Raw genomic sequence first — 25,406 nt, forward strand, 5'->3', positions numbered from 1 at the left:
GGTGATTTGAATATTTGTGAACTGGGGACGGTGCAACAATCTATTTCTAAGTTGGAGAGTATGCTTTTAAAGTGCCGTAAACACAAAATAGAAAATGGCTGCTTTAAAGAATGCATTTGACTTAAAATCGTCCCCAGAGAGATATGATATTGGAAGTTTCCAAACGGTTTGCAGCCCAACACAGATTTGCACTGTGATTTGTTGGACCTATTTAACAGGCAAGGTCTAGAACTGATGGAAATACTGATTAGACATAATCAGAGATCCATTGATATGTTAATACAGGGAGCTATGACATTGGACTCTAATATTACTAAGGATCTCTTTTTCAGTCAGCACAAAACATCTTATCAACATTTTTTTTCAAAATTAGACAAAATTGGACTTGATATTAAATTGAGGAAAGAGAGAAAATACAGCAAGACCAAGCAGATTACCAACAGCAATGAGTTTATCTGTTACCTAAGAGTTTTACTACAGTTGGCCGTGAAGTTACTAGTTTAACCAATCAGAACATAGAAGTAGAAGATACCCATGAAGAAGGTCATTTCCCTTTAGAACGAGCTCACCCATGGCATTTAGAGAGGATTCACAACCAGAGATTGTGACAGGGTGAAGCTCAGAATCAATGCCAGAGCCAGCGGTTGAGAACAACACAGAACTGGCAACCCAATCAAGGGAACAGGAGACGTTAAATGGATTTATGGATTTATTTGATATCACTGAGTCACCCTTAGAAGATGTAGGACCTGAAGTGGTTTCCAACACCCAAGGTGACTTTTACCTTTATAATTATTCCAATGGGGAATTTGGAGGCAAAGTGGCAGATTTGTTGTGTAAAGAGTTTCTTTTGTGCCGACATTACATTCGAATATTGAGGACATAGATAGATTTTAAGCTCTTCTTGAGAAAATTGAATGTAAAACTTTATTTCAAAGATTCTGATGGAGAGTTTGTCTCCAGGACTTTGGTTAGAAGCAGTGTGTTCAATCCCCCCTTGGTTCATTACTACTTTTATTTGAAAAGTTGTTTATTCGAGTTAAGGTAAATTTTACAATGTAAAACACCTGAAGCTGGTAGTAATCTTTCAGTCACTGAATGAGCTTTGTTTAAAAAAATTTGGCCATGACAAAAACATTTGTGTTATGAAGGCAGACAAGGATGGAGGGGTGGTTATTATGGCAAAGACAGACTATTTGACTAAGATGAATGCACATGTCTTAGATGGAGATTACTATGAAGAAGTATCCTTGAATTTTATTAATGGTATTTATAGGCAGATTGATTTTATTATTAGAAGATATGTTAACACAAGGACAAATTAATGAAGAAGAATACCATTTTTTATTTGTAAAATATCCTCGATTTTTGGTATCCCAAAAATCCACAGGGACCTCAGGGATCCTCCCCTGACGCCCATCGTGGATGCAGGGAAATCCAGGACTTACCCATTAGCAGAATTTATAGACACAAAATTAAAAAACTGTTTAAGGTCATTTGAGCACGTTTGCCAAGACTCATGAGATTTTTTAAGCAAACTTAAGAAAGTTAAGTTTTCCAGTGATATGTTTTTTCTTACAGTGGATGTTATTAATTTATTTAATGTGATACCCCATGAGAAAGGATTGCATTATTTCCATGAATTTTTAGTGACTTCCACTGATATTGAGAACGATGAGATAAACACCTTATTTACTCTTATGGAAACTGTACTTCATTACAACTTTGTTTACTTAGATGGTCAGTATTATCTACAAAAAAAGGTGTGGCTATGGGTGCATCTTGTGCTCCTGTTTTTGCAAATATAGTCATGTTGCAGTGGGAAAAGGAGCACATTTAAAAAAAAAATTCCTTTGCCACCTTGGTCTTTATACGCCTGCTTTCTGGCTGACATATTTTTCGTGTGGGAAGTGAGGATAGAGAAATTAGAATGGTCTGTTCAATACCTGAATAAGACATCAAGTTTTTTGAAGTTCAACCACACTTGGGATTGTACACATATACGTTATCTAGATCTAGCCATTACCAAAGATATACACAAAAAGAGAATTATTAGTAATATCCATAGGAAGACCACGTATTCTAATAGCATATTACACTAATATAGTTGTCATCCAGATTTTCAAAAGAAGGGAATAGTTTAAGGTCAGTTCATTCTTTTGGCAGGAATGATCTCAGAGGACGACGACACTTTCTATTTGAAATGTGACATTTTAACATTCATGTTCAGGGCTAGGGGTTACCCTATGAAACTGGTTATGGAAATTTATAAGGAAGTTAAAATTAAAAGAGACACAGGGTTTTATGTCCCGATTCTAAAAGCTGGCGACAATTTAATTTTGAACCAGCAAATACGAGGCAATAACTGTAGATATGTGGACAGTTCTGTTACTAAGTTTATAACAGATATTCCAGATATATTAAATGTTTTAAAATATAATTGGAAAATGTTTTTCTTGCTTTGATAATTTTGTGGAGAGTTTAGGGACAGAACCCAGATTAGTCTAAAAAAGGGGAAATCTATTAAGCAATTCCTTGAGAGCCAGGACAATGAGTTACCACAAGGTCACACGAACAAAAAGAAAGGAACTTACAAGTGTGGCTTTTGTTCGTTATGTAAGAACATATTGGAACAAGACATAGTTATGATTAATGGTGTTAAGATCTAAGTTTTATTGTAATTGCAACACCTCTGGAATAGTATAACTGGCTATGTGTCAAAATTGTGAAAGATTCTGTATGGGTAAAACAAAAGGAAACTTAGAGAATTTAAGAACATTTGTCTGATATTAAACACAAAAAAGACACAAATGCACTTTTTAAACATCTCTCTGGCTATCCTTCTCATAAATGTTTATTTTTTGGTCTTGATGTTATACAAAAAAAATAATAGGGGTGGACCATGGGATGATCTATTGGAGTATGCAGAACAGCAATGGCAAATTAAATTACATGCATGGATGCATCCAGGCCTAAATGATGGCGTTTCTTTAAGTAGTGTGCTTAGATTACGTTCATACAAAGTTTGATTGGTGGATGATAAAAATCTCTGGTTTATATGTAATTGGTACATTTTAAACACGTGAAGTGGAGAGGGTTATTTAAACTTTGATGAGTGATTTGTATTTTTATTCTGATGAAGTCTTATTGTTATAGTTCACGAAAGGGCTCAATTTTATAATAAATATAGTTTTTGTACTAGTTCCTGGTCATTCCTGCTCTTGTAATTGCTGTTTTTTGTCTATTCCATATTGTGATATTTTGTTTAATCCCTGTGGAGGGACTACCAGAGCCTGGTGATCTGGCATAGCTGTCCACCAGCATGCCTGGCTTCATTTGATTTTGATTGACTTTGCACACAACCAAAACGCCAAACAAGAAGTAGCTGGGATGAAACTTAATTCCTAGGGCAACTTCTAGCCAGATCCTAGCCCCAGAAGCAAGGGTCCTTTAAAAATCCCATGCGGCTGCAGTTCAAAAGTGGACATCAGTCTTGAGAACTTGCCCACTGTCCTTCTGTGGAGCCAATCAAGGGCCATCTCTCCCTCTGGCTGTCTTAATGAAAAGCTGTTAAAATTGACAGGAGGAAACATACAGTAATAAACAAAGGGTATGAGATTCCCTTCCAGATTTAAGCATATCCACTATTTTCAGTTGCCTGATGTCCCTCTGCATCATCAGATGTCTGCACCAAAGAAAATGCTCAGCCTCTTTACAAAAAGAACCTTCCAGCAGACCAGAAAGTATCGAGATTTTACTCCGGGTTATTTTTTTGGTGTTCAAAGAAAGACAAAGGATCTTGATCCAAATTTTGAATCTCATGGACCTAACAAATCAAACCATACCACAGTGTTGGACTTAATAGGTTAATTCTGGCAAATTGAGAAAGCACCTTTATCCTCAAGGAAACTGCATTGACCCTTTGGACTTCCAAGATGCCTACTTGCACATCATGGTCACCAATAAGTCAAGAAGGTACTTGCCCATCAGGGTAAAACCAGTCATTACCAATTCTAGATGCTTCCATTTCATCTCACCTCAGTTCCAGAGTTATATAAGTTCATAGATTAGTACTAGGCTAAGTGCCCTTGTGGGTCATTTCAAGCCTAGCCAGTTACCCCAGGGAACCATGAGAATCAAACCCTGCACCTTGTGTCTGTAAGGTAAATACCCTGACCGTTAAATGCATGCCTGTGGTAGTGGTCCTAATGCTTGTTGCGTAAGTCCCAGTGGTTATGAAGATGTACCTTTTTGTAGATTTACATTTTAGTATGTGTAGAACTTTTATTTTTTCAACTAGTTTGAGTGATTTTTTTGACATTTATAGCTTTCTATTGGGTCTATATTAAAAACCCGAAAACCCTTTTGAGCGAATACGACAACAGCGACACATACAGCCCGAACCGCAAATATGCCAAACCCCCTAAACCGCAAAATTTTAAATCTCGAATAATCATAGTCGGCCAACCCCACTGCCCACTACATACTACCTACCCAAACATAATAAATAAACTACATACATACAGTAACCAAACCCAACTTCTAACCCTACACTAAACCTTACATACATTACTATCTATGCATTTACCTTAACCCGCACCCTAACCCTAAGGTCCGTAACTATCGCACACTTACCCTACGGAGTTATACCGCAGATGGGCCAACCATGACAAATCGACATTTTGAATTTCGCGATTTTGGACATTCGCCGTTTCCGTAGTTCGTGCAATATGTGTCACATTTTTCCATTTCAACTCAAACGGATCTTCGAGCTTCTAATATAGACCCCTTTCTATTAGCACAATAGAATAAATTGTTTGACTTTCTGGATGTGATGGTCTTATGATGCCTCTAAAAGCTGACTGAATTGGATGCTCTTTTAAGGTTAAAAGATCAGAAGTACCTTATAGTCTCTGGCTTTGTGTTTTTCCCTTCAATAAGCTGTGTGAGACTTCCACAAGGGCTGTGCTTTTTTATGGCTCCCTTGACAGCTGACTGAAGCAAATGTTTTAAAATTAGAGTATCACTAGTACTGTGTAACGTCTTTCTGTTTTTCTTTCCACTTTAGACTGTGAATGTAGTGTTGACCCAGACATAGAAATACGTTCTGAGACAGGGAAGGGAAGTGTACCTATGAAACGCCCGGACAAAGAAAGAGCCTCTGAATCAAAGAAAAGCTGTGAACCCTGCAGACATAGAAAACATTGGGACAAACCAGCATTCTTATCATACTTAAAAGAGAATGAACATCCAAATCCTAGACTTATAGCTGAAAAACTGGTATGTAATAAAAGAAGTTTAAGAAAATGATATTGAATTGGGTTGTGATTGGATATTTTCTTGACTTTGATATATAATATATGCTGTGTTAAGTAGCCTACTGTTGATTATCACTTTATTTCCTGCGCCCAGCAGCGGCCTTAGGTCAGCTGGTGACCTAGGCAAAAGGGCTCCACAGCGCCCCCCCACACCATGCAGGTGCCCCCAACCTGGTCTACCTACACCAAATAAATACTGGAAAAGCGCCCCTGCTACAGCGGCGCCCTAGGCGGCCGCCTAGTTGGCTTATGCCTAAGGCCGGCCATGCCTGCGCCACACGCACTCATTGTTTGCACATCAGCAGTGAATTATGAGCTCTAAGGACTTCACTAACTCCTGTCAGTACACTGTGTTGTCTTAGTAAAATACATCCAATGGAGCAGTCCCTTAAGCAGCATCTTGCAACAGATACATGACATCTACAGTAGTAAGTGCTGTCATGCCGTTTCACTGAGATAAAAAATGACTAAATACTCAAACGCAGAATGATGTACATCATTGCTACAGGAAGTATTGTATATAATTTGGAATTAAGCCTGTGGTGATCAGCCTGGCCAAATATTTTCAGTAGATTGATATCACCAAATTTGCAGTCTCATGGTAAGAACTTTAGAGGTAATATGTGCTATAAAATAATGAAATGTTAATCAATAAATTAATAAATAAGTAAGTAAATAAAAGAGAAAACACAATGAGCCTAAAAGTCCACTTAATTTTTGCTGCTTAAGGGAAATGCTCTGACATTAGCTTTGCCAGCTTGGTAGTCATTTTTGGCAAATTTCTTTGGCAGTGTAAAAGTTCTCCTACTTTTGAGTAATCATGTAAAACTAAGGGGGTATTTTCATTTATAATTGGACCCAATGAATGATGTTTCCTGAAAAAGTCACCGATAAATAATCTCAGTGACTATCATATAACTTCCAAGGCTACCTTTTTTCAGGGCTTGTATGGGGAAGAGCATGATACAATGTGTTCACTCTGCTTCTTTTAATTAAAAAAAACTCTCTCATTCTCCATACATATATATATATATCTATATGTATTTATGTATACATATATATTTGTGTGTGTGTATATATGTATATATATTTATATATATCTGTGTGTGTGTATGTGTGTCTGTATATACACACACACACATTTTATATATATATATATATATATATATATATATATATATATATATACTTTCAAAATGTCGGCTTTCTTATGTTTGAGATCATAAGATCGAAATTTTGAAACTTCAAACCATTTAAATGGAGATCAATGTACAGTGCATAGCAGTATATTTACCGTTTTATTTGCTGTAGTGTGATCTCAGAGTTGGTATATTTAATTAGCAGGGGGTGTGGCGGGTGTAGGGGAATTTGCCCCCTACAAAAATGTAAAAAAAAAAAAGATTTTTGTTTTACATATTTTTTTAATTTAAATTTCAAAGTTTCAGAACTTCAGTCTTATGGTCTCGACCATAAGAAAGTCGATGTTTTGAAATTTCAAAATTTAGAGGCAGACCCATACACACACACACACACACACACACACACACACCTGTATGTATGTGTGTGTGTGTGTGTGTGTGCGTATAGCTGTTTATATACTATATCCACACGTGTGTATATATGTAGGCACAGGCACACTCACAGTTGCAAACTGCATACATAAGTATTCTCTATTTATCTGTTTGCCTTCTTTAACCTGCCACAGTTTGTTAATGCAGTTTCTCTGATGGCCTATTTCTGGTTACAGAAAAAGAGTGAAGTTATATCATATGTTGTTGTTGTTTGTCTTTTTGGCTTTTCCTGGTAAGGGGTCGCCACAGTGGAACTCCGGTCCGCTAATGATTGGCAGTAGATTTTTACGAAATGCCGAGGTGCCAGCTCGACGCTCAACCTTCAACGAAGGTACGCCCATTTACGCACGCATGTCTTTCGAACGCTATCCAACCGCGGGGAAGACATGCAGACTCCACACAGAAGGCACTCCCAAGCCCAGCCGAGAATCGAACAGGAGAACCTCTTGCTGTGAGGTAACAACGCAAAGTTATATCATATGTTGCCTTTTATAATTGAGCTTCCCTCCAGTGGTGACCACTGGAGGCTACAGTCATTAATCTAAGGAGTAATTTGAATACTGAAAATATTTCACCAAAAGAGTGTATATTTCTCTGGCTTAATTTCTAGTCATATATAGTGATTTCCTGCACTGCAGCAGTGAATCCACTATTCTTGCATCTGTTGTTATGGTGAGTACTTCAGACAAAATTATACTGATCATCATGTTTATTCTGAAGCTTTTGATGGTTCCCTGATCTTTTCATGTAATTTAATTGTTATTCACCTTTTGTTAAAGTATAGGCACATGCATACTAATGTTTTTTTTCTGCAGTCAATGCCCGACTTGTGCACTTAAATTTAACATACTACTGAAAAGTTGACTGCTTCACTAGTTCTCATCACAGCATTGCCCAAGTATTGCAAGGCATGGACATTGGAATGCTTTTTAGGTATAATTCCGCATTTGATATGTGTGTCACAGGCTGTAGACAGAAGTCCTGGAACTGAACCCTAATTTTTTTTTTTCCATTTAATTTTTCTCTCCCATTCCTGCTCACCATCAAGCCTTCCTCTTTCAGTCTAAGCCCTTCATTCCCCTGTATGAGGGATGCACCTAGTATTATATGGAGATAAGCGCTGCCTAGGGAAGCTGTCATTTAGGCACCTATAAGGGTTGCTTGTGCCTTTGCTGTCATCTTGACAACTGAGAGTGTTATTATTAAGCCCTAATGCCACTCATGGTGGTAATGTGCATACCTGCATCAGTCTTGGGCCTGTCTATGCCCTTCTATCCCTGTGCATGCACACTCCTTCATATCCAAAAACAGGGTCTACCATCACCAACTTGGATAGCTGCAGCACACATCCATATTTAAACTGGCACCCTGCTTTCCTGCTGTGGTTCTTTTGCCCTGAGATAGGACTTTTAGCAAGCTGGTCATGAGCCTACTACTGTAGCTATTCATTTCTCATCCTTCCCTTCCATCTCTTCCAGTGCTCAGGCTGCTATTGAAACTCTAGTTATCTGGAGTACAGTTCGGAATTTATTCCTCTAAACCAAAGAGCTGACTAACCAGGCTGTAATTTTTTTTTTCCATTTTTTTTTCACCATCAATCCTTTGTTCTGCTTAGTCAGTTGACTCATTCGTTGTCTTGTGTGGTGAGAGACCTGTCTTACTTATTCCTCTCAGGATTCAGGATGAAGTAGCAGGAGCATTGCTGTAATGCTGCTCACAGAGTCTGGGTGTTCTGTTTAAGCCTACAATTTACCCACTGTACATGCCCACAACATCCCAGGGGATGACTTACTATGGGTATATGTGATGGGGTTAACTTCCACTTCCCCAGTCACTCTGTGCTCTGAAAGGCAAAACATCTCCATTAATCTCCCAATGTCCATCAGAGCTTTTAATGTAAAGTCTGCATTCTAGACATTCACCCAACTGCTGTCTCCTCCAGAGGGAGAAACATAGAATCAAGAAGGCTGTGCTTCATGATTTCTTTGTATACTTTAACTAGCTCCATCATTGCTTGGGCTAGTAATCGACCCTGGCTTGACAGTGTCATAGTAAGAATTTTCTCTCTGTAAACTATGGAACTAAAGTTAATTACTGTAGTGATGTTCTTTTGAGTATTACTTGCAACCTTATAGTTGTAGTTCACATCTCTATTAGAGTGCAAATAATGGATTGTTGTGCATCAGAGATTCCACATATCATAATCCTGCTGTAATTTAATTGTGAAACAATACCAAGTATCTGACTGCTTTGTCACATTCTTTTTCCTGTATTGACTGGACTCAACATGATATGGACAGCTGCATAGTTGAAGGCTGATTTGTTTATTGCATTTCTTTTGACAAGAGCATGCTTCAGCTGACTTTTTTGTAACTGTCAAGGATGGTACCCCTTATAATTGGATGGTTCAGTCTGACGTTACCATAGTATAGGTGGATATTTCTGCCTTGCTTTGAAACACTATAGCTGTAGGTAGGACTTTTGCCTCAACAGCATTACAACAGCTTGGCAACTTTTTCTTCTAGGCAGTATTGCATTCCGCCCTCTTGTCTGGACCCATTCCTAAAGTAGATGGTGCCCAGGCTGTACTATCTTCTGCTTTTTTGATGCACATGAGGTATACCTCTCACTAGTGCCGAATTTTGCAAAATACCCAGATTTTTGCCTCATATTCCTGGTTTGTTTTTCATAAAATGTATAGTTTTCCAGAACATCGTTAAGGATTGAAGTCCTAAATAATGAAAGATATTTGAATTTCAGACTTTGTATTCTCCAGAAAATGCATGCAAATGCAAAGTCTGTTCTTCTAGCAACTTTCTAAGAGCAATATTAAAAAATTGTTCCTGATTTTGGGTGTTGGGCAAAAATAGAGTCACAGTATCCAGAATTCTTGTGCTTAGAGGTTGAGATATAATATGAGGACAGATGATTTAGCAGCGTATCCAGCTGTTGATACACACAAGGACACATGATTTAGTAGAGCATCTAGTCATTGATGCACACGAGGACAAAAATAATTTAGTAGAGTATCCAGACATTAATGAACACGAGGACAGATGATTTGCTAAAGCATCCAGCTGTTGATGCACGTAACAACTTGATGATCTTGTAGAGCATCCAGCTGTTGACGCACATAAGGACAAATGATTTAGTAGAGTATTCAGCCATTAATGCAAACGAGGACAGATGATTTAGTAGAGCATCCAGCTGTTGATCCACACGAGGGTGAATGATTTAGTAGAGTATCCAACCATTAATGCACATGAGGAAGGATGATTTAGTAGAGCATCCAGATTTGACATATTTAAAGAATACAAATAGTTTAGTAGAGTAGCCTGCCATTAATGCGCATGAGGACAGATGATTTAGTAGAGCATCCAACTGTTGACACACACAAGGATGGATGATTTAGTGGAGTATCCAGCCTTTACATAGTTAGAGTATTTCTTGAAAAAATTGTTTCCTTTCACAGTTATTTTATCATTCTAGTTGCTAAACTTGCATGTGTCCTTACAGCAGATCTTGGTAGTATAGGGCCACCTGCTGCTGTACTCAAATCCAGATCAACACAGATTTGATGCATTCACTCTTAAGAGTTGTGTGTTACTTTTATTGTAGATGTAATTGAACTATATTCATGCTGATTAGGCTTTAATGACAGTGTTTTTTTTTCTAGTGATTACTGTGATGACTGAAATCTGAATATTATGATGTGATGTTGAACAGCTGTGGCTGCTGAATCATAAAAGACTGATGACACTGGTGGTAGGACTGATTTGGCATACACAATTTTCTCAGGCTGCTAGCATCCATTGTTGCCCATTTAGCATGCTGTTGTTGTAGAGTGGTACATTACTTTTACTCTTTGAAAAAGGATTAAGGTGTTTAATGCTGCCATTAGACAACAGAAAGTAGAAAGTGTTGCTGCCAGACTTTGGTTATTTTTCTTGTTATAGGTTCCCTGAGATCCTATAGAGATATTCAAGATATTTTGGAAATTTTATGAAATTTTTGTAAAGCAGATAAGTGAGGAAATCAAGAAAAAGCACAAATGGAAATATTTATGGAAGACTTAAATTTGCCAAGGTTAGATGTAGATGAGGCTTAACAACTAACAGTTAAGATAGGACGACAGGAGATAAAAGTGGTGATGCATAACTAATTTGCAAGAAAGTCTCCAGGAACAGATGGTATTATGGTGGATGTTTGGAAGTTATGATGGAAGAAAGTGATAAAGATCCGGAAGGTTTTGTGTAGCAGTATTATAGGAGGAGGGAGACATGAATATCCTGTAAAAAGCAGTGGTGGGTGTAATACCTAAAGGTGGTAAAGGCCCATCTGATCCAGCATCATCTCGGCCCATTACAGTTTTAAACCATGATTATAAAGTATATCTATAATGGCAAAGGTGATGCCAAAATTGATAGATATGGATGGGTGTGGTTTTGCAGTGGGGAGGCAACCATTTGACACTATTAATAGAACAGTGATGATCCAGAGGGAAGCAGAACATAAGAAAGTGCTACCATTTTCGGTGGGTCTTAATGCAGAGAAACATTCGGCAGAGTAAGCTGCGATTTTATGAGTAGGACAAAAGAAACATTTGCATTTCCTGATACAATAATAATGTTAATTAGAAGGATATATGAGGGATCAGAAGCAAAAATCATAGTGGAGGGTTCCTGTCTCATTAGTCCTCTGAACAAAGTAACCAAGCAGGGGGTTTGTCCTTTCTCTTTTATTTGCTTTAAATTTAGAACCATTGGCAAAGGGCTCAGAAATTCATGGTATGGTGTTCAAGCAAAGTTGGCTTTATTTGCAGATGATATTATTTTGTACCTGATGAAACCAGAAAAAGATATCTCAGTGTTGTGAGACAGTTCCTTTATTTCGGGATATAAAATTTATGAAGATAAAACAAAGGCTATAGGTGTAAACTATGTACCCACACATGAATTGGTTCAGCAATACTCATATTTATGGGACCATAATAAAATGAAGTATTTAGGAGTATGGATTAAAAAGATTCTATTATGGCAGCTAAGGATATGTGGGAAGAGACTAAACAAAAGATAATACAAAAAGTGAGAAACTGGAAGCTCTTGCATATAGATATAGATAGCAAGATACAAGTAGTAAAAATGTTTTTAATCCTTTTATTGTAAACACTGGTTAGGCATATTTTTATCATCCAGAGGAGAAATTGTGGGTAGTAGTTAATAAAGAGTTGAATGATTTTATCTGGGAGGGAAAGAGGGCAAGAGTTAAATCGGATAAGATGATCCTCCCTTTAGAACAAAGAGGCTTAGGACTGCTTGATTTGAAGGAATGTTTTAGAGCAGTTGAGGCTCTTTTATACATAACACAGCACAAGCAGAAAGCTACAATTCAGTATGGAAAAGATGATGATGAAGCGGGGGGGGGGTTTAATTCAAGAAATAAGGAAAGAATAGGATTTTGGATGCAGATCCTTAAGAAGAATATTATATTCATAAAGTAGCACAATATATGCTAAGAACTAAGCCAATAGGGTTGACTGCCGTTAGGGGTACATAGAATAGGCAGGAGGGGTATTTAATTTATTGGAAGAAGCTAGCAAAGGAACCAAGGTATTGGGAAAAAATAATTTGAGAGGAAAGGGTAATGGAATGGGAAGAAGCCAAGAAAACATTTGGATTGCAAGCTAGTTATTGCCTTCCCTGACAAGGATTGATATCAAGAGTATAGACAGAGAAAAGAATGAGGAATCCTAAATGAAAGACCTGCACTCATTGAGTTTTTAATTGAATCTAGATAGAAGCAGCTGTTAAAAAAGGAATAATTAGTAGAGCATATAAAATATTGCGTGATAACTATAGGAACAAATCAGAAGAGTCAGAAAAGATTGAGAAGAGAGGGCATATATATGGCTCCAAAATGTGCAACAAAATCTAGATGATTTAAGATTTTTGCCTGGAAGTATTTGCATAGATACTGTCATACCCCATACTTTTTCCTCAGGTGTATAGCACATTTTGGAAGTGTAATGGGAGAGAAAGAGGTATCTGGGAGTATATCTCGGAGTGAAATGAACTGGCAGACTTTAAAAATTCCCTACAGAGTACTCTGTTAGGAATACTGGGTGAGCAAATGAGTGTTAACTAAGCAAATTATTTTTTTTGAGCTGGGATACAGGATCTGAATTGCCTAAGCATAAGGCCTTGTTGAGTTTAATTCTGGTGATTACCAAAAAAAGCAGTTACTAGAAAACTGAAATCAGAATCCAAGCCAACTATGCTTGAAGTAGTATATATTATAATGGAGATAAAAGAAGAAGTGTGATATTTACAAAATAATAGGAGTAATTACATAGGGAAAAAAATGGAAATCGTGGGAAAAATACATGCGGAAAAATATTTTGGAGGAGGAATAAGGTTTAAGAGAAGTCAGGAATTGAACAATTTATGTAATGTTGATTTGATTATATGACATGTAACAATATATGTGATGTTTACCGTTTGTAAATGTTAACTTGTTAATATGGTGTGATTACTTTTGTATAAATGTAAGGTTGCCTGTGTCACAAGTGATAATTTAATAAAGGTGTAAAAAAAAAGAAATGTGTTTAATGGTGCTGGCTGCTATAGTGCCATTTCCTGAGATCGTGTTCACTTTTTCACACCTCAGTCTTCCTTCATCAGTTTGTGAGAGTTGTTGCTTATTATTTTATTTAATATTTTGGCATACAGGCTTTTACTGTTGGGATGACTTTGTTAAATATGTTACCCAGTAGCAAACTGATACTTAGGTTGTCTGCAGGATATATTTTGTTTACTACCATTTCTTGACAAGATGCTGTGTCTGCAGGGTTTTATTATCCATATATTAAATTTACCTTACCTGTGTGTCTTGAGTCTGGGTTGAAAAGGACCATTTCTCTTACCTGGTTAACATATTAAAATTAATTTGTATTATTTAATGTTTGGGAGACTTTAGTGTGTCAAGGCAGAACTTTTTACTAAGGTCATCAGTTCCCCTCCTAAAAGACCAGAATATCATAGGCAGAAAGTGAAGCTGGAGGAACTACATAAGGAGCCTCACTCCACTAAAAACAAAGATTTTCAATTACTAAAGTTCATAGCGAAGCACTCTTAATAAGGATTTCCCATCCTTAACAGTAGGTGAACTCTGTCACCAGACTGAGGCCTTAAAAACTACCCTCTTCTTTTCCTGAAACAGTAGTTTCTTCAACTGCTGCCTCCTGTTCTGTGGAAGCACTACAGACAGCTTCCCAATTCTTATCAGGTGTCTGCCCATCTCAATTCAGGAGACTGATTATTATAGGCTAGTGGCTGTTACTGAATGCTTTGAGGTAACAGACTCAACTTATTTGCACCCTTGCATCAGTTATTCTCATTGCCCCTATACAGGGTTGTCTCCACTGACACTCCCCCCGCCTCCATGGTGGTTTGACTTTGGTGTCTCTGGTGCAGGCCCTTTTAGCCTTATGGCTTTGCCATGTCTCTTAAGTTTCTTGATGTTTGGTTGTCCGATATCAGTCCATCTGGTGTCAGTGGAAGTGGTATCCATCCTCAGGTACCTGCCTTACTGACATAATTATGCAAGAAGCTTCTACCCAAGTCCATTTTTACAAGGGCTACAGTTTTAATCCAGCTGGTGTCTGCTATCTTGCCAGCTGTGTTTAATCCAGTTTATCAGGCCTCTAACATTCAGCCCCACTAACCTCCTGTGAGATTCGTTTGAGTACAGACTGTGCTTCCAGGCCCAGCTCCTGATTTCACCTATGTTTTTTCTCAGCCACTGCTGTATCCAAATAGACAGCCAAATCCATGGGGTGTAACTGTACTCTGACCAAACAGGCTGAAGAAAGAAGATTTTTTTAAACAATAGTGATCAAAGTTTGACCAAATTTTAAAAGACTTGTATAAAAAAGAGGAACAGAAGTGCCTCCCTTATCTTTACCTAATCACCTAAAGTTTGGGGAAATATTAAAATTAATGTGGGTGGTAGGATGTCCCACTGATTTCATTCCATTCCTTCAGAGTAGGCTCTGGAAGACTTGCTGGGTCATGGAGCAATCCAGTCAGGTCATTCTACTCATAGTGGATACCTTCCAAGATATAATCCAGAAAACCTGACAAAACTGTGATACTGTAGCCCTAATCCCCAGAAAAGTGGATTATCTGTCCGTTGTGTGATTGGTCTATTTGGGTGGAGACCCTAAAGTTGAACTTGATGTTTGCAATGGCCAGGAAGAAGTACACCAGTCTTTAGTCTCCAGCAAGCCATCTTCTTGATAGAATCTTGAGCTTTGGATATGTGCAGCCTTTATCTTGATTTGGATAGTATTAATCTGTCTAAATCAGATGTTGTTTCGGTAGTGAGACCTTGAAGACTGCACTCTACATGAATGTAAGTGTTAGTTAAATTCAAAGAAATGGGCGAAGTGCAGTCTCCGGCAGCATGTAGAGTTATCAGTTGGTCTCTAGTACTTAATGCAGCAAAAGAGTCAGGATAATAGTATTTGGTATTGCCTAATTGTCGGACATCTGGCTCCATTTTATTACTTTAACCAATTATATCAATGCATGTCTTATGGACTAACCCCCCCCCCCCAAAATCAGGGGTTTCATGCTGTTCAACCCAGAAGTAGGTGATTCTTGAGCAGTTCCGTCAAGTCTGTGAAGGAAAAGGCACAACCTCTTACAGCTACAGAATGAGATTCCACGCTCTATACTAATTATTTCCTCAGTTACAGACAAGACAGCAGAGACCTTGGTTCCATGGGTGCCGGTTAGGGGGTTAGTAGTATTCCCCACAGAAGAAGAAGAAGCAGCTCTCTCCTCCTGGTTCTCAGAAAGGACAGTGGTCTGAAGGATAGTGTTCTGGGTGCTACCAGGTGGCTGCAGAACATCTCTAGGGTAGTCTAAAGAAGTCTTGACCTGTAGGCTGAGGACCCATGGAAAGAGGTGGCTGTTGCAGGTGCTCCTTCAATACCTAAGCTTGATTTACTCTCACAAATGATGCACGAGTGAGGGAGACAATAGCTAGAATCTGTTCTATAACAATTGATGCATCCCCCTCCCCATCCAGTCTCCTCTCTTTCTGGCCATCCTTCCAAAAAGTCATTGTAAAGAAAGAGGTGGTGATGCTTCACAAAAAGGACTCACCTAGAAGATTTCAGTAGACCAGTAGTTGCTAGTCTATTATTCCATATTCTTTTTGTTGCAGAAAAGATAATGGACATGTCTTTTCCTGGCTTTAAACGACATAAACATGTTTACCCCTAAAAAGTCCTTTTATTTAGTTACCCTTCAGTCTCTAATTGTTTTACCAACTAGAAAAGATTGGATATGCTGTTTGGATCTTTAGGGCACTTTTCTCCAAGTAAAGGCCAAGAATGATCAAGATGAGTCCTCTTTTGTGTAGGAGCTAGTCATTGTCAGTTATATTTCATATTGGTTTCCAAAGAGTTCACAAAATGCATAACCATAGTATCTGCGACTATGGAAGAAAGGCTGTTTTTCTGTACAGTTCATTATCTCCTAGTAGCTTATAGTACAGCTGGGACCATCTCATCTGGAACAAGGATGCTCTACTGCAGACATTCCCAATCCCTAGGGATCCATGTGAATTGTAAAAGTTTCATCTAACTCCTGTGCAGTTTCTGACTTTCATAGGTGTTTCCCTAGCTACCAAAATATTTTGGCATTTTGCCCCGATATACTGTAAGACAATGTTCATCATTATGATCACTGCTGCAGTAGCCTAAGCTTTATAACAGCCAACCAGTTCCTAAAGTTTCAGGGCTTTCCACTCACCCAAACTGTTATTTCACTAGAGTGCTAAGTCAGGTTTGAACATCAAGCTCTTCTGAGCTTTCTTACTACTTAAGAGAGCAGTTCTCTGCAGTCTTTCAGGATTGATGGTCTCCTTATGTTTGGCTATGTTCCTGCTGTACACCAGGCTAAATCAATAATAACATAATTCTACTCCCAACGTCCATCTTATATTCAACTTAACCAATCTCCCCCTTCCCCTAACTTATTCTCTCACTGATATCCTCCTTAACTCACCTTTAACTCCAAGTTACTAGCTTTCTAGTAAACATTTCTAATTCATCTTACTGAATTTCATGTAAATATCTATTCTCTTTGTATTTGCTGCTGTGATGAGTTTTATAATACTTGTACAGTTCACCAGCTGTGTTTTTTTATGTTTAACTAACAAATTCTATTGGATCCTGTCTTTAAAACTTTGTATGTATGAATAGATGCATGCATGGTCATCATTCTCATTGCCTTAGTGGCTTTTGGGTTATCTGCCAGGGTAGCCCTGTACTCTCCAGCTTTCAAAAGCTCAGACTACCTTCCTCCTCTCTCTCTCTCTGTCTGTGACAGCTGGTTGGCTGAGCATATGTTGAGCCTTGAGCTGTCATCAGAACTGAGTGTAAAGTCTTTTTCTAATATCCAAATAAGAAAGTTCTTCGACCCTTCAGAGGATCCAGTGCTGATTTTTTTCTGGCTTACTGCTTAGGGAAACCCCATTTGTGGACCCTCTCTCTCTTATTTTATTATAAGATTTATTGTTCTTTTTCTATTTTTATGTTTATTTTAAAAACATTTTAATATTTTATTTCTTTAAATGTTTTAACTGCTGCTTGTAGCCATGTTTATTTGGCTACTGTCTTTGACAAATACTATTTTGTACTGTTTCTGAGGAAACTCAGCATTTCTTTTCAGACATGCAGTGTGTATGTGTGCTGTTAGACACTAGGGGCTGTCTGTACAGCCAAAAAACACAAATTAATTGTGCCTGTCTTTACTGTTACAGTGCTTTGCATTTCATCTTTTGACTGAGAATTATTACAGAACTTGGATTTTATAGCATTTATACATTATTTACTACATGTATAACTCTGCAGTTCTCTGATTTTATGTGCGTTTTTAACATCTGATTGTGATTTTACCACTAATTAAGCTATTTGAATGTACTATGGAGTTTTTAGTCCTACAAAAAATATAGTTTAAATTGCTATTAAATATTATTTATGGTAGTTTAATGTGATTAAACTGTGTGGAGCTAATTTTTAACACTGCTTTGTCAAATTGGTTTCTTTCGTGCTTAGACTTTTTGCACTGGAAATTCTTTAACTGATTTCAGTGTTAAAATAATTCTGAACACATTTCAAGCTATTGTTGTGAGATAATAGCATAGCTTGGTAGAGTTTAGTTGTGTGGGGACACATTTATTAATATAAACTTTAAGCGCTTATTGTGATACATCAGGCAGAGTAATAAACTGACCATAGTGTTCTCTCCCCTGACTTGATGGATCCTAACTCTGCCCCCCCCCCCCATCAAATCTGGTTGAACTTAAAATAAATAAATAATAAATAAATAAATAAAAATATACCACAGCCTATGGTTAATGATTCTGTTGTGGCCACTGCTCTGCCTGCAGACCACTTCTTACCTTTTGCCCCATCTCCCTCTAGTGAAGTTTTGCCGGCCACAATACAATAGGGGTTAGACAGATTCCTAGGGCTGTTCTAGTATCCGGTGCCTGCATGGGAGAACCATACCCTTTATGTGCAGAAGTAGTCTGGGGAAAGAGACCCCTTGACAGACTTAACACTGTATCCCCAGATATTTTATTTAGCAGTGAAGTTCACAAGAAAAAGAAATAGCTTTATCATACAGCTGAGAATCGTATTGTGGCTGTTTACAAGGCTGATGTGTGGTTTCTTTGGCTAAGAGTGCAGATGGCCAATTCTTGTGGTTGAATTCCCATACATGGCTGTAGAGCTAGCTTGGCTAGATACCTTTCTGTTGTTTCAGAGAATAATGTGGAGTCTGATGAGGACAGTGGTGATTTCCTAGTTGACATCGAGTCTAGTCATTCTGAATGTGAAGCTGAGCTTAGGTCCAAACAAGTGTTCAGTTTTCCACAGATGTTTGCTAGATTTTGTGATGTTATTGCTTGGGAGCAGTCAGGAACTACCCCAGAGCTGGGCACAGTAAACCATTCTTGGAAGACGTTTACAAATCTGCCTTCAGGACACCAGTATCTGTTCTAGCAGCCCCTAAAAAGGCTCAGAGAAAATATTCGGTCTCCTCGGATATGACAGGTCTCTTTTTTAAGTTGACTGCTTACCCAGCTGCAGTCTTCTCAGCTGCTGGCTCAGATAGAAACTCCTTTGTTTCTTCTAATCCAGTACTCCTGATAGAGGAAAAGAGTAAGATATTCAGGACAAATCAATATTTCTTTTTAGTAATCTAGATTTTAGACTGTTAAATTATCAAGGTTATATGTGGACATTTATTTTATAGTGTGTACAGTTTGGATGAATATGCTGCATCCATACCTGTAGAACAAAAGTCTTAGATGAATGAAATTGTTTCTAATTTGACACAGGCTTCAGAACATGATTTGAAGAGGTGTGCTTGAATGTGTAGATACAGTCTTTAGAAATGCTGCTGCTTCTGTTGTATTAAGATGGTATGCTTGGTTACGTCCTTAGAACTTCTCTGATGGTTAAAAACGGATATTTTTAATTTACTTTTTAAGTTCTAAATTGATATTTGGGCCTTCTTTTACACAGATTCTCAAACAAAGGGATGACAGAGACAAATTAATGCATGGTTTATCTAGGATGTTTCGTGTACCCATATTCTCCCCAGCAAGGCATATTTCTTCAAGGGGCTGAAGAAATTAACATCCCAGCCAAACAAAAGTCAAAGATCCAAAAGGAAATTTCAGGTGGATAATTCTTTGAAACCAAACAAGAAAGGTCTCCTTCCGAAAAAAGATCACCACCTTCAAAGAAGTAACTATGTTAAGTCACAGAGCGCCTGCCCCCCCACATTTACTTCTCTTCTTCCTTCCCCCCAGCTCTCTCTGTCAACCCTGCATCCTGGCTGCAATCGTCTCAAAGAAATAAGTTCTGAGAATAATTCAAAGAGGCTACATTTGGCAGTGGACAAAAAATCCTCCGCCTTTCAAGGGAATTCCTCCACACCCCCCCCCCCCCCAGACCACACAGTGCTGTTTCCTCCATCATGTGGCAGAAGTAGGGATTATAGAATCAGTGCCTATGATACATAAAGATAAAGGATTTTACTCAAGAATCTTTTTGGTTTCAAAAAAGGAGCATTCCTGAAGACCTATTGTAAATTTTTCATTTTTAATCAACTTTGTAAGAGTTCCAAAATTCAAGATGCTCACCTTGCAGTTGGTCCTGGTGTTGGTTCCAGACCACTCTTTCACCCTGTTGTACCCAATTTCAGAAAATGTTTGATATTTGGTAAGTCTGGCTTACATTATCAGTTTTCTGTATTATCCTTTGGGCTATCAACTGCACCTTGAATGTTTGTAAAGTGTCTGGCCCCAGTGGTTGCCTATTGCAGAACCCTATAGATATCCACATCTTTCCTTATTTAGATGACATACTGGTTTGTGCAGATTCTGTATCTATGTGCTTGTACTCCTTAAACAAGGTCGCACCCCTCCTTTCCCACCTGGGCTTTGAAATGGAAGTCCTTACTAACCAGACTACACATGAGAAAAATTCATTGGCACTTGAAGAATGTTTGGACCCAGCATCTTCATTCCTTTGACTTCCAGGTAGTGGTACTGGGATTTGTGAAACAGGAACTGCAGTGTTGGAGGGATCAACTGTCTCTGAGACCAGAACACCCTTTCTCTCTCTTCAGACCTGAGTCCAATCTGTCCAGACAGATTCTTCCAATTTTGCATGGGAAGAAATGTCCATGGGAGTTTACGTGCAGTGCTTTTGAGGTCCTCAGGACACTCCAAAGCACATAAATGTAAATCAGATGTTGGCACTGATTCATGTCTTAAGTGTTCTTCACTGCTTACGGACTGTGTACTCTTCTGTTGGTCACAGACATCATTACCTTGATGTAGTACCTGCAGAAGTAAGGGGGTACAAGATCATAACCCTCTTTGCTGGCTGACACTGATGGCCTGGAAGCTGCCTCCCCTGCATTTTCTGACCCTTACATTCTGTTGGAGCAAAACACAGGGGCAGAGAGACTAAGCAGATCCTGGCCAGACCTTCATGAGTGGAAGCTCCATGTCGAAGTTTTTTAGGACTTGATCCAGATGTGGGAACACCTTAAATAGATCTGTTTGCTTCCTTTCAAAGACATCCTTGCAGCAGTGCTTGAAAGCCAGATGCTGTAGCATTCCAATGGTTGGGAATGCTCTTGTATGAATTTCCACCCTTTCCAGTTTTCAAGATTCAAAGTAAACTTTATTGTCATTTAAGACCAAACGTTTAGCCTAAATGAAATTCCACGGCTCAGTTCTTTCTTGAGATTACATACAGAGGTAAAACAAAACATACAAGCAAAAGAATGACACAACTAACATATACAATCCTACTACCAGTACCCATACAAAAGAACAGGAAAAAAAAAAGAATTTTAATACTTAACTACAGAATAAGTACAGGTTTATAGAAGGTTACTAGACTATTGACCCGAGGGTTATTTTAAACCTAGCCTATTACACCTGTGCTTAAGATTATTAGTAATGACTGCCCATATCTAAGAGGGATGTGGGAGCTATTCCCAGCAAGAATTTGCTGTTTCCCATCCATTCATACAGGCTCCTTTTCAACAGTCATAGAGGTGCTTTGCTTAGCATGAATTGGTAGCCTATTCCAGAGAAGTGGCAATCTCTGTGAGATGAATTTGTCTCTCCGGCATGTCCTATTTAAATTGCAGGCCAGATTTAGGTCACTGGAGCTGGTAATTCTAATCTCATTTGACATATCGATGTGCAGCAACTTCATCAGGTTGTGGTCAGAGACTGCATTGTAAGCCAGGCAGAAGTCTCCCCTAAGCAGTCTATATGCTACTGAGTACAGTGACAAAGATTTCATTCTGCCTGTGTAAGCATGTGCTGAAGACCCTGTTTCTTCTTAGTTAAAAATCCCTGGGGTCTCTGCATTTGCTGCAGGTGCTTGGTATGGTACATACCAAAGGGAGCGTTGTACTCAATTATGGGCCTGATAAGGGATGAATATAGGGGGATTATAACCTCTTTTGTTCTAGAGGTTATGCCTTTGCTAATCAAATGTGTGAAGTAGAATGTCTTTCTTACTACAGTGGACATGTGGTGGTCAAAGTTTAGGTCACAGTCTACTTGTGTGCCCAAATGCCTCACTACAGTGTTCATACTTAAGGTGTTATTATTGTTTATTTGATAGTTAGTAGGGACATTGCTTTTACCGAAGGGAACGATGATGCATTTTTTCCATTTACTTTGAGTCCATGGCTGTGGCACCAATCGTTCGTCTTTATAAGCTCCTCTTGGAGAACACTGACATCATTTGGGGAGTCCACAATTGCGCCAAGTTTGCAGTCGTTAGCAAACTTGGTCAGTCACAGCCCCTTTGTTTTGGCCTGAACTTCCGAGAAGTAAATACCAAACAAAAGGGGGTCCAGTATTGACCCTTGTGGAACCCCACTGGTGACAGGCCTGCTGGCTGAGGTGGAGTCACCCCCTTTGATAGCATGTGCACGGTTAGAGAGCCAGTTTGTGACCCACTTAACAACAAAGGGGTTGACATTTAGGTGGGTGAGTTTGTCAATAATGCCTGAATGAGGGATTATGTCAAAGGTCTTTGCCAAGTCCAGATATGCTGTGTGCACAGATTTGCCCTCATCTATTGCCCTGGTCACATTCTCGAAGAAGTCTAGTAGGTTTAACAGGAATGATCGACCCTTTACAAAGCCAAACTAGGTTGGATCAAGGGTTTGGAGGTCATCTATAACTTTATTTATGAGGTCCATGATGATACGTTCCATGGCCTTGCAGATAAGGCTAGACAGGCTTATGGGTCTATAATTACCTAGATCTGTTGCTAAGCTGCCCCTGTGGAGGGGGATAACAGTCATGGTTTTCCATTCAACTGGAACGAATCCTGTATTCAGACTGTGGTTAAATAGGGTACCTAAGGTGGTTGCTAATTCCTGTTTTAGTTTGTTTAAAATGCAGCCTGGGATGCCATCAGGACCCACAGAGGCTGTGTTTTTTTGCCTTAGACAGAGCTTTGATGACCTATTCTTTAGATATATAGGGTGGGGGAGCTGTTGAAGGTATGGTTTGTTATATGTTTGGAGGAGACGAAGGGGAGAAATTTTCACCAAACCAGTCCACTAGTAGGTTAGCAATTTCTGCAGGATCAGTGTGTGTGATATCATTTGTCACTAGTTCAGCACACGTCTGGGTCTTGCCTTTTAGGCAACAGATGTAGCCGAAGAAAGCCTTATGATTTTCCTTGGCAGTGTTTGCAAAATTTTTCTTGAAGTTACCCTTACAGGATTTTAAAGTTGTCTTATTTGTTTATTTAGACTTAGGAGGGTACTTTTCCAGTGCTGGGACACCCCTTTGGTATTCTTAGACAACAACTACTTTTGCTTGTTGTATAGTTTATTTATGTGAGATGCCCACCAGGGTTGTTTTTTCTTGAGACTCTTACTTTGGTCCTGTCCTGCAAAGCTGAGTCTATACATTTGTATAAGTGTTGGTACAAGGCATCAGAGTATACTTTAGTATAGTTGCAAAGACCATCTGTGGGGAATGGGGCTTGGAAATAATTTATGCCAACCCCTAGGAGGGTGTAGTTGGCTTTGGTGAAGTTTTTTAGTCTGACTTCACTTCAAAAGTGACTGACTTGTGATCAGATTTTATTGATGAGGGTCCTACACTTGTGCAATGGTCTCTCATGTTGGTGAGAACCAGGTCAAGTATATTTGCGCCCTTTTTCGGATTTTGTACAGTTTGTTCCAGGGCATTTGAGTTAACAAAGTCAAGGAACTTTTGTGCAAGTAAATATGGCTTCATATAGGTTACCCAGTTGGTGGTAGGGTAGTTAAAATCCCCCATGACAAGAATGTGAGATTGTATTTTGATTGACTCAAGTAAAGCCAAATAAGCCACATGAGCATCTTGGTTCATGGAGGGGGACCTGTAACTAGCAGTGACTTGAAGGGGGCTCTTACACACGGTAATCTGAACTTGGAGTAGCTCCACAGAGTTATCTTGCCTAACCAGTCTGGAGGGGTATTTAACTTTAATGTAGATAGATACTCCACCACCTTTGGTTCTCACACTTTAATTTTGCATTCTGAAGGTGTGGAAGCCATTGTAGCCTTTCAAGGCTGGGGTACTCTCTGTGGCCTTGAACCAGGTTTCTGTGACTGCACAAATGTCTACATCATCCAAGGAAAGGAATGCTTCCAGAGAGTGCAGCTTTTGGTTTAAACTCCTAGCGTTCAGCAGCATAACCCTTATTTTGCTTGTGCTGGATATTTTCACATTGGAAGTTTAGTTTTTGAGACCTTGCCTAAAAAAGGCACTGTGGGGGAGGCAAGAGCCTTAGCCAGCAGCCAAAAGCCCAGAGGTGCCAGGTGCAAACCATCTAAAGTAGCAAGGTCTATCAACCATGTCATCCCAAGCTGACAGAAGCTGGATCCCCTTGAATGACAACAGAAATTAAGCCAATTATTAAAATCAATCATTTTTTTGTTTATATTGTGGCATCCTTCTAGGTGAGGGTAAAATGCTGCTCAAGGCTAGGGACATACCTGCCTGGGGCATACATTCAGAGAGCTCAGTTATGTTTCTCTTCATATAGTCCACTGGGGTACGTCTCAAGTCGTTCACACCAACATGAACTATGACTGAGTCATAACAGTACTTGTTGTTGAGTGACTTGAGTGTATGTGTGATCTGACAAATCCTGGCACCAGACAGCTGACCATGACTTTCTCCTTATCCAAACTGGTGAGTGGGATGTCAGTGTGTCTCACTATAGAATCTCCAATAACTGGGTTTGGGTGTGTTGTGCCTTAAGAGCCTAGTTGGTGAAACACTGGTGGTGTTGTGTTTTGAGTACTATGGGTGCTGTCTAAAGTATATTAGCCTTGTGCTTAGGAGGTCCCTTGTGTTTAGGTAAATTTTTGGAGGGTACCACCACGTATGATGGTCTATGTGTTGAGTTCAAGCTTTGTGTATGAGTTGTGGTATGTGTGCTTTGTGTAAGAGTTGTGTGTGAGCTGACAGCCACTTCTGTGTTATTGTTTGGTGCATGAGAGAGAGAGGAGGGATTCCAGCTTCTTGGTGTAGATGCATCTCTCTCACTCCATACTAGAGAGATTTAGTAGTAGAGGGTTGTCTGTGTATGAGGCAGCTGCTACACTGCCTCAGGTGACCCATATCAACCAGGTTGGCAGAAGAAACAAGGGTAGTTAGAATCTCGTAATGCCAGGTTTAGACCTGTTACTGAGTAGAGTGTTCGTTGATCACACAGTAGTTTTGGAAGTTCAGTGGAGCAGAGGCAGGTCATCAAAATCACACGAGCTGAGTTAAAAACAAGCACAAACCCACGCAAATGGGTGGCTTTTATAACAAACAAGAGCAAACTATTGGAAGAAAATTAACCAATCCTAAAGCTCAAAACTGAGCCCTGTTACAGTAACCT

At 39.0% G+C, this 25,406-nt stretch overlaps 1 protein-coding gene across 1 annotated transcript in view; it reads left to right on the forward strand.

Annotated features, from left to right (window-relative positions):
- The window catches only part of LOC122808461, a 448,850-nt gene that overhangs the window by 341,352 nt on the left and 82,092 nt on the right, over positions 1 to 25,406 (forward strand). The window contains exon 2 of the mRNA XM_044079421.1: positions 5,069 to 5,280. Coding sequence (XP_043935356.1) covers positions 5,069 to 5,280 — 212 coding nt within the window. The remainder of the gene's footprint in view (positions 1 to 5,068; positions 5,281 to 25,406) is intronic.

The sequence above is a fragment of the Protopterus annectens genome, chromosome 8.part0 (genome assembly GCF_019279795.1).
Source record: "Protopterus annectens isolate FY-2018-M chromosome 8.part0, PAN1.0, whole genome shotgun sequence".
NCBI lineage: Eukaryota > Metazoa > Chordata > Ceratodontiformes > Protopteridae > Protopterus > Protopterus annectens.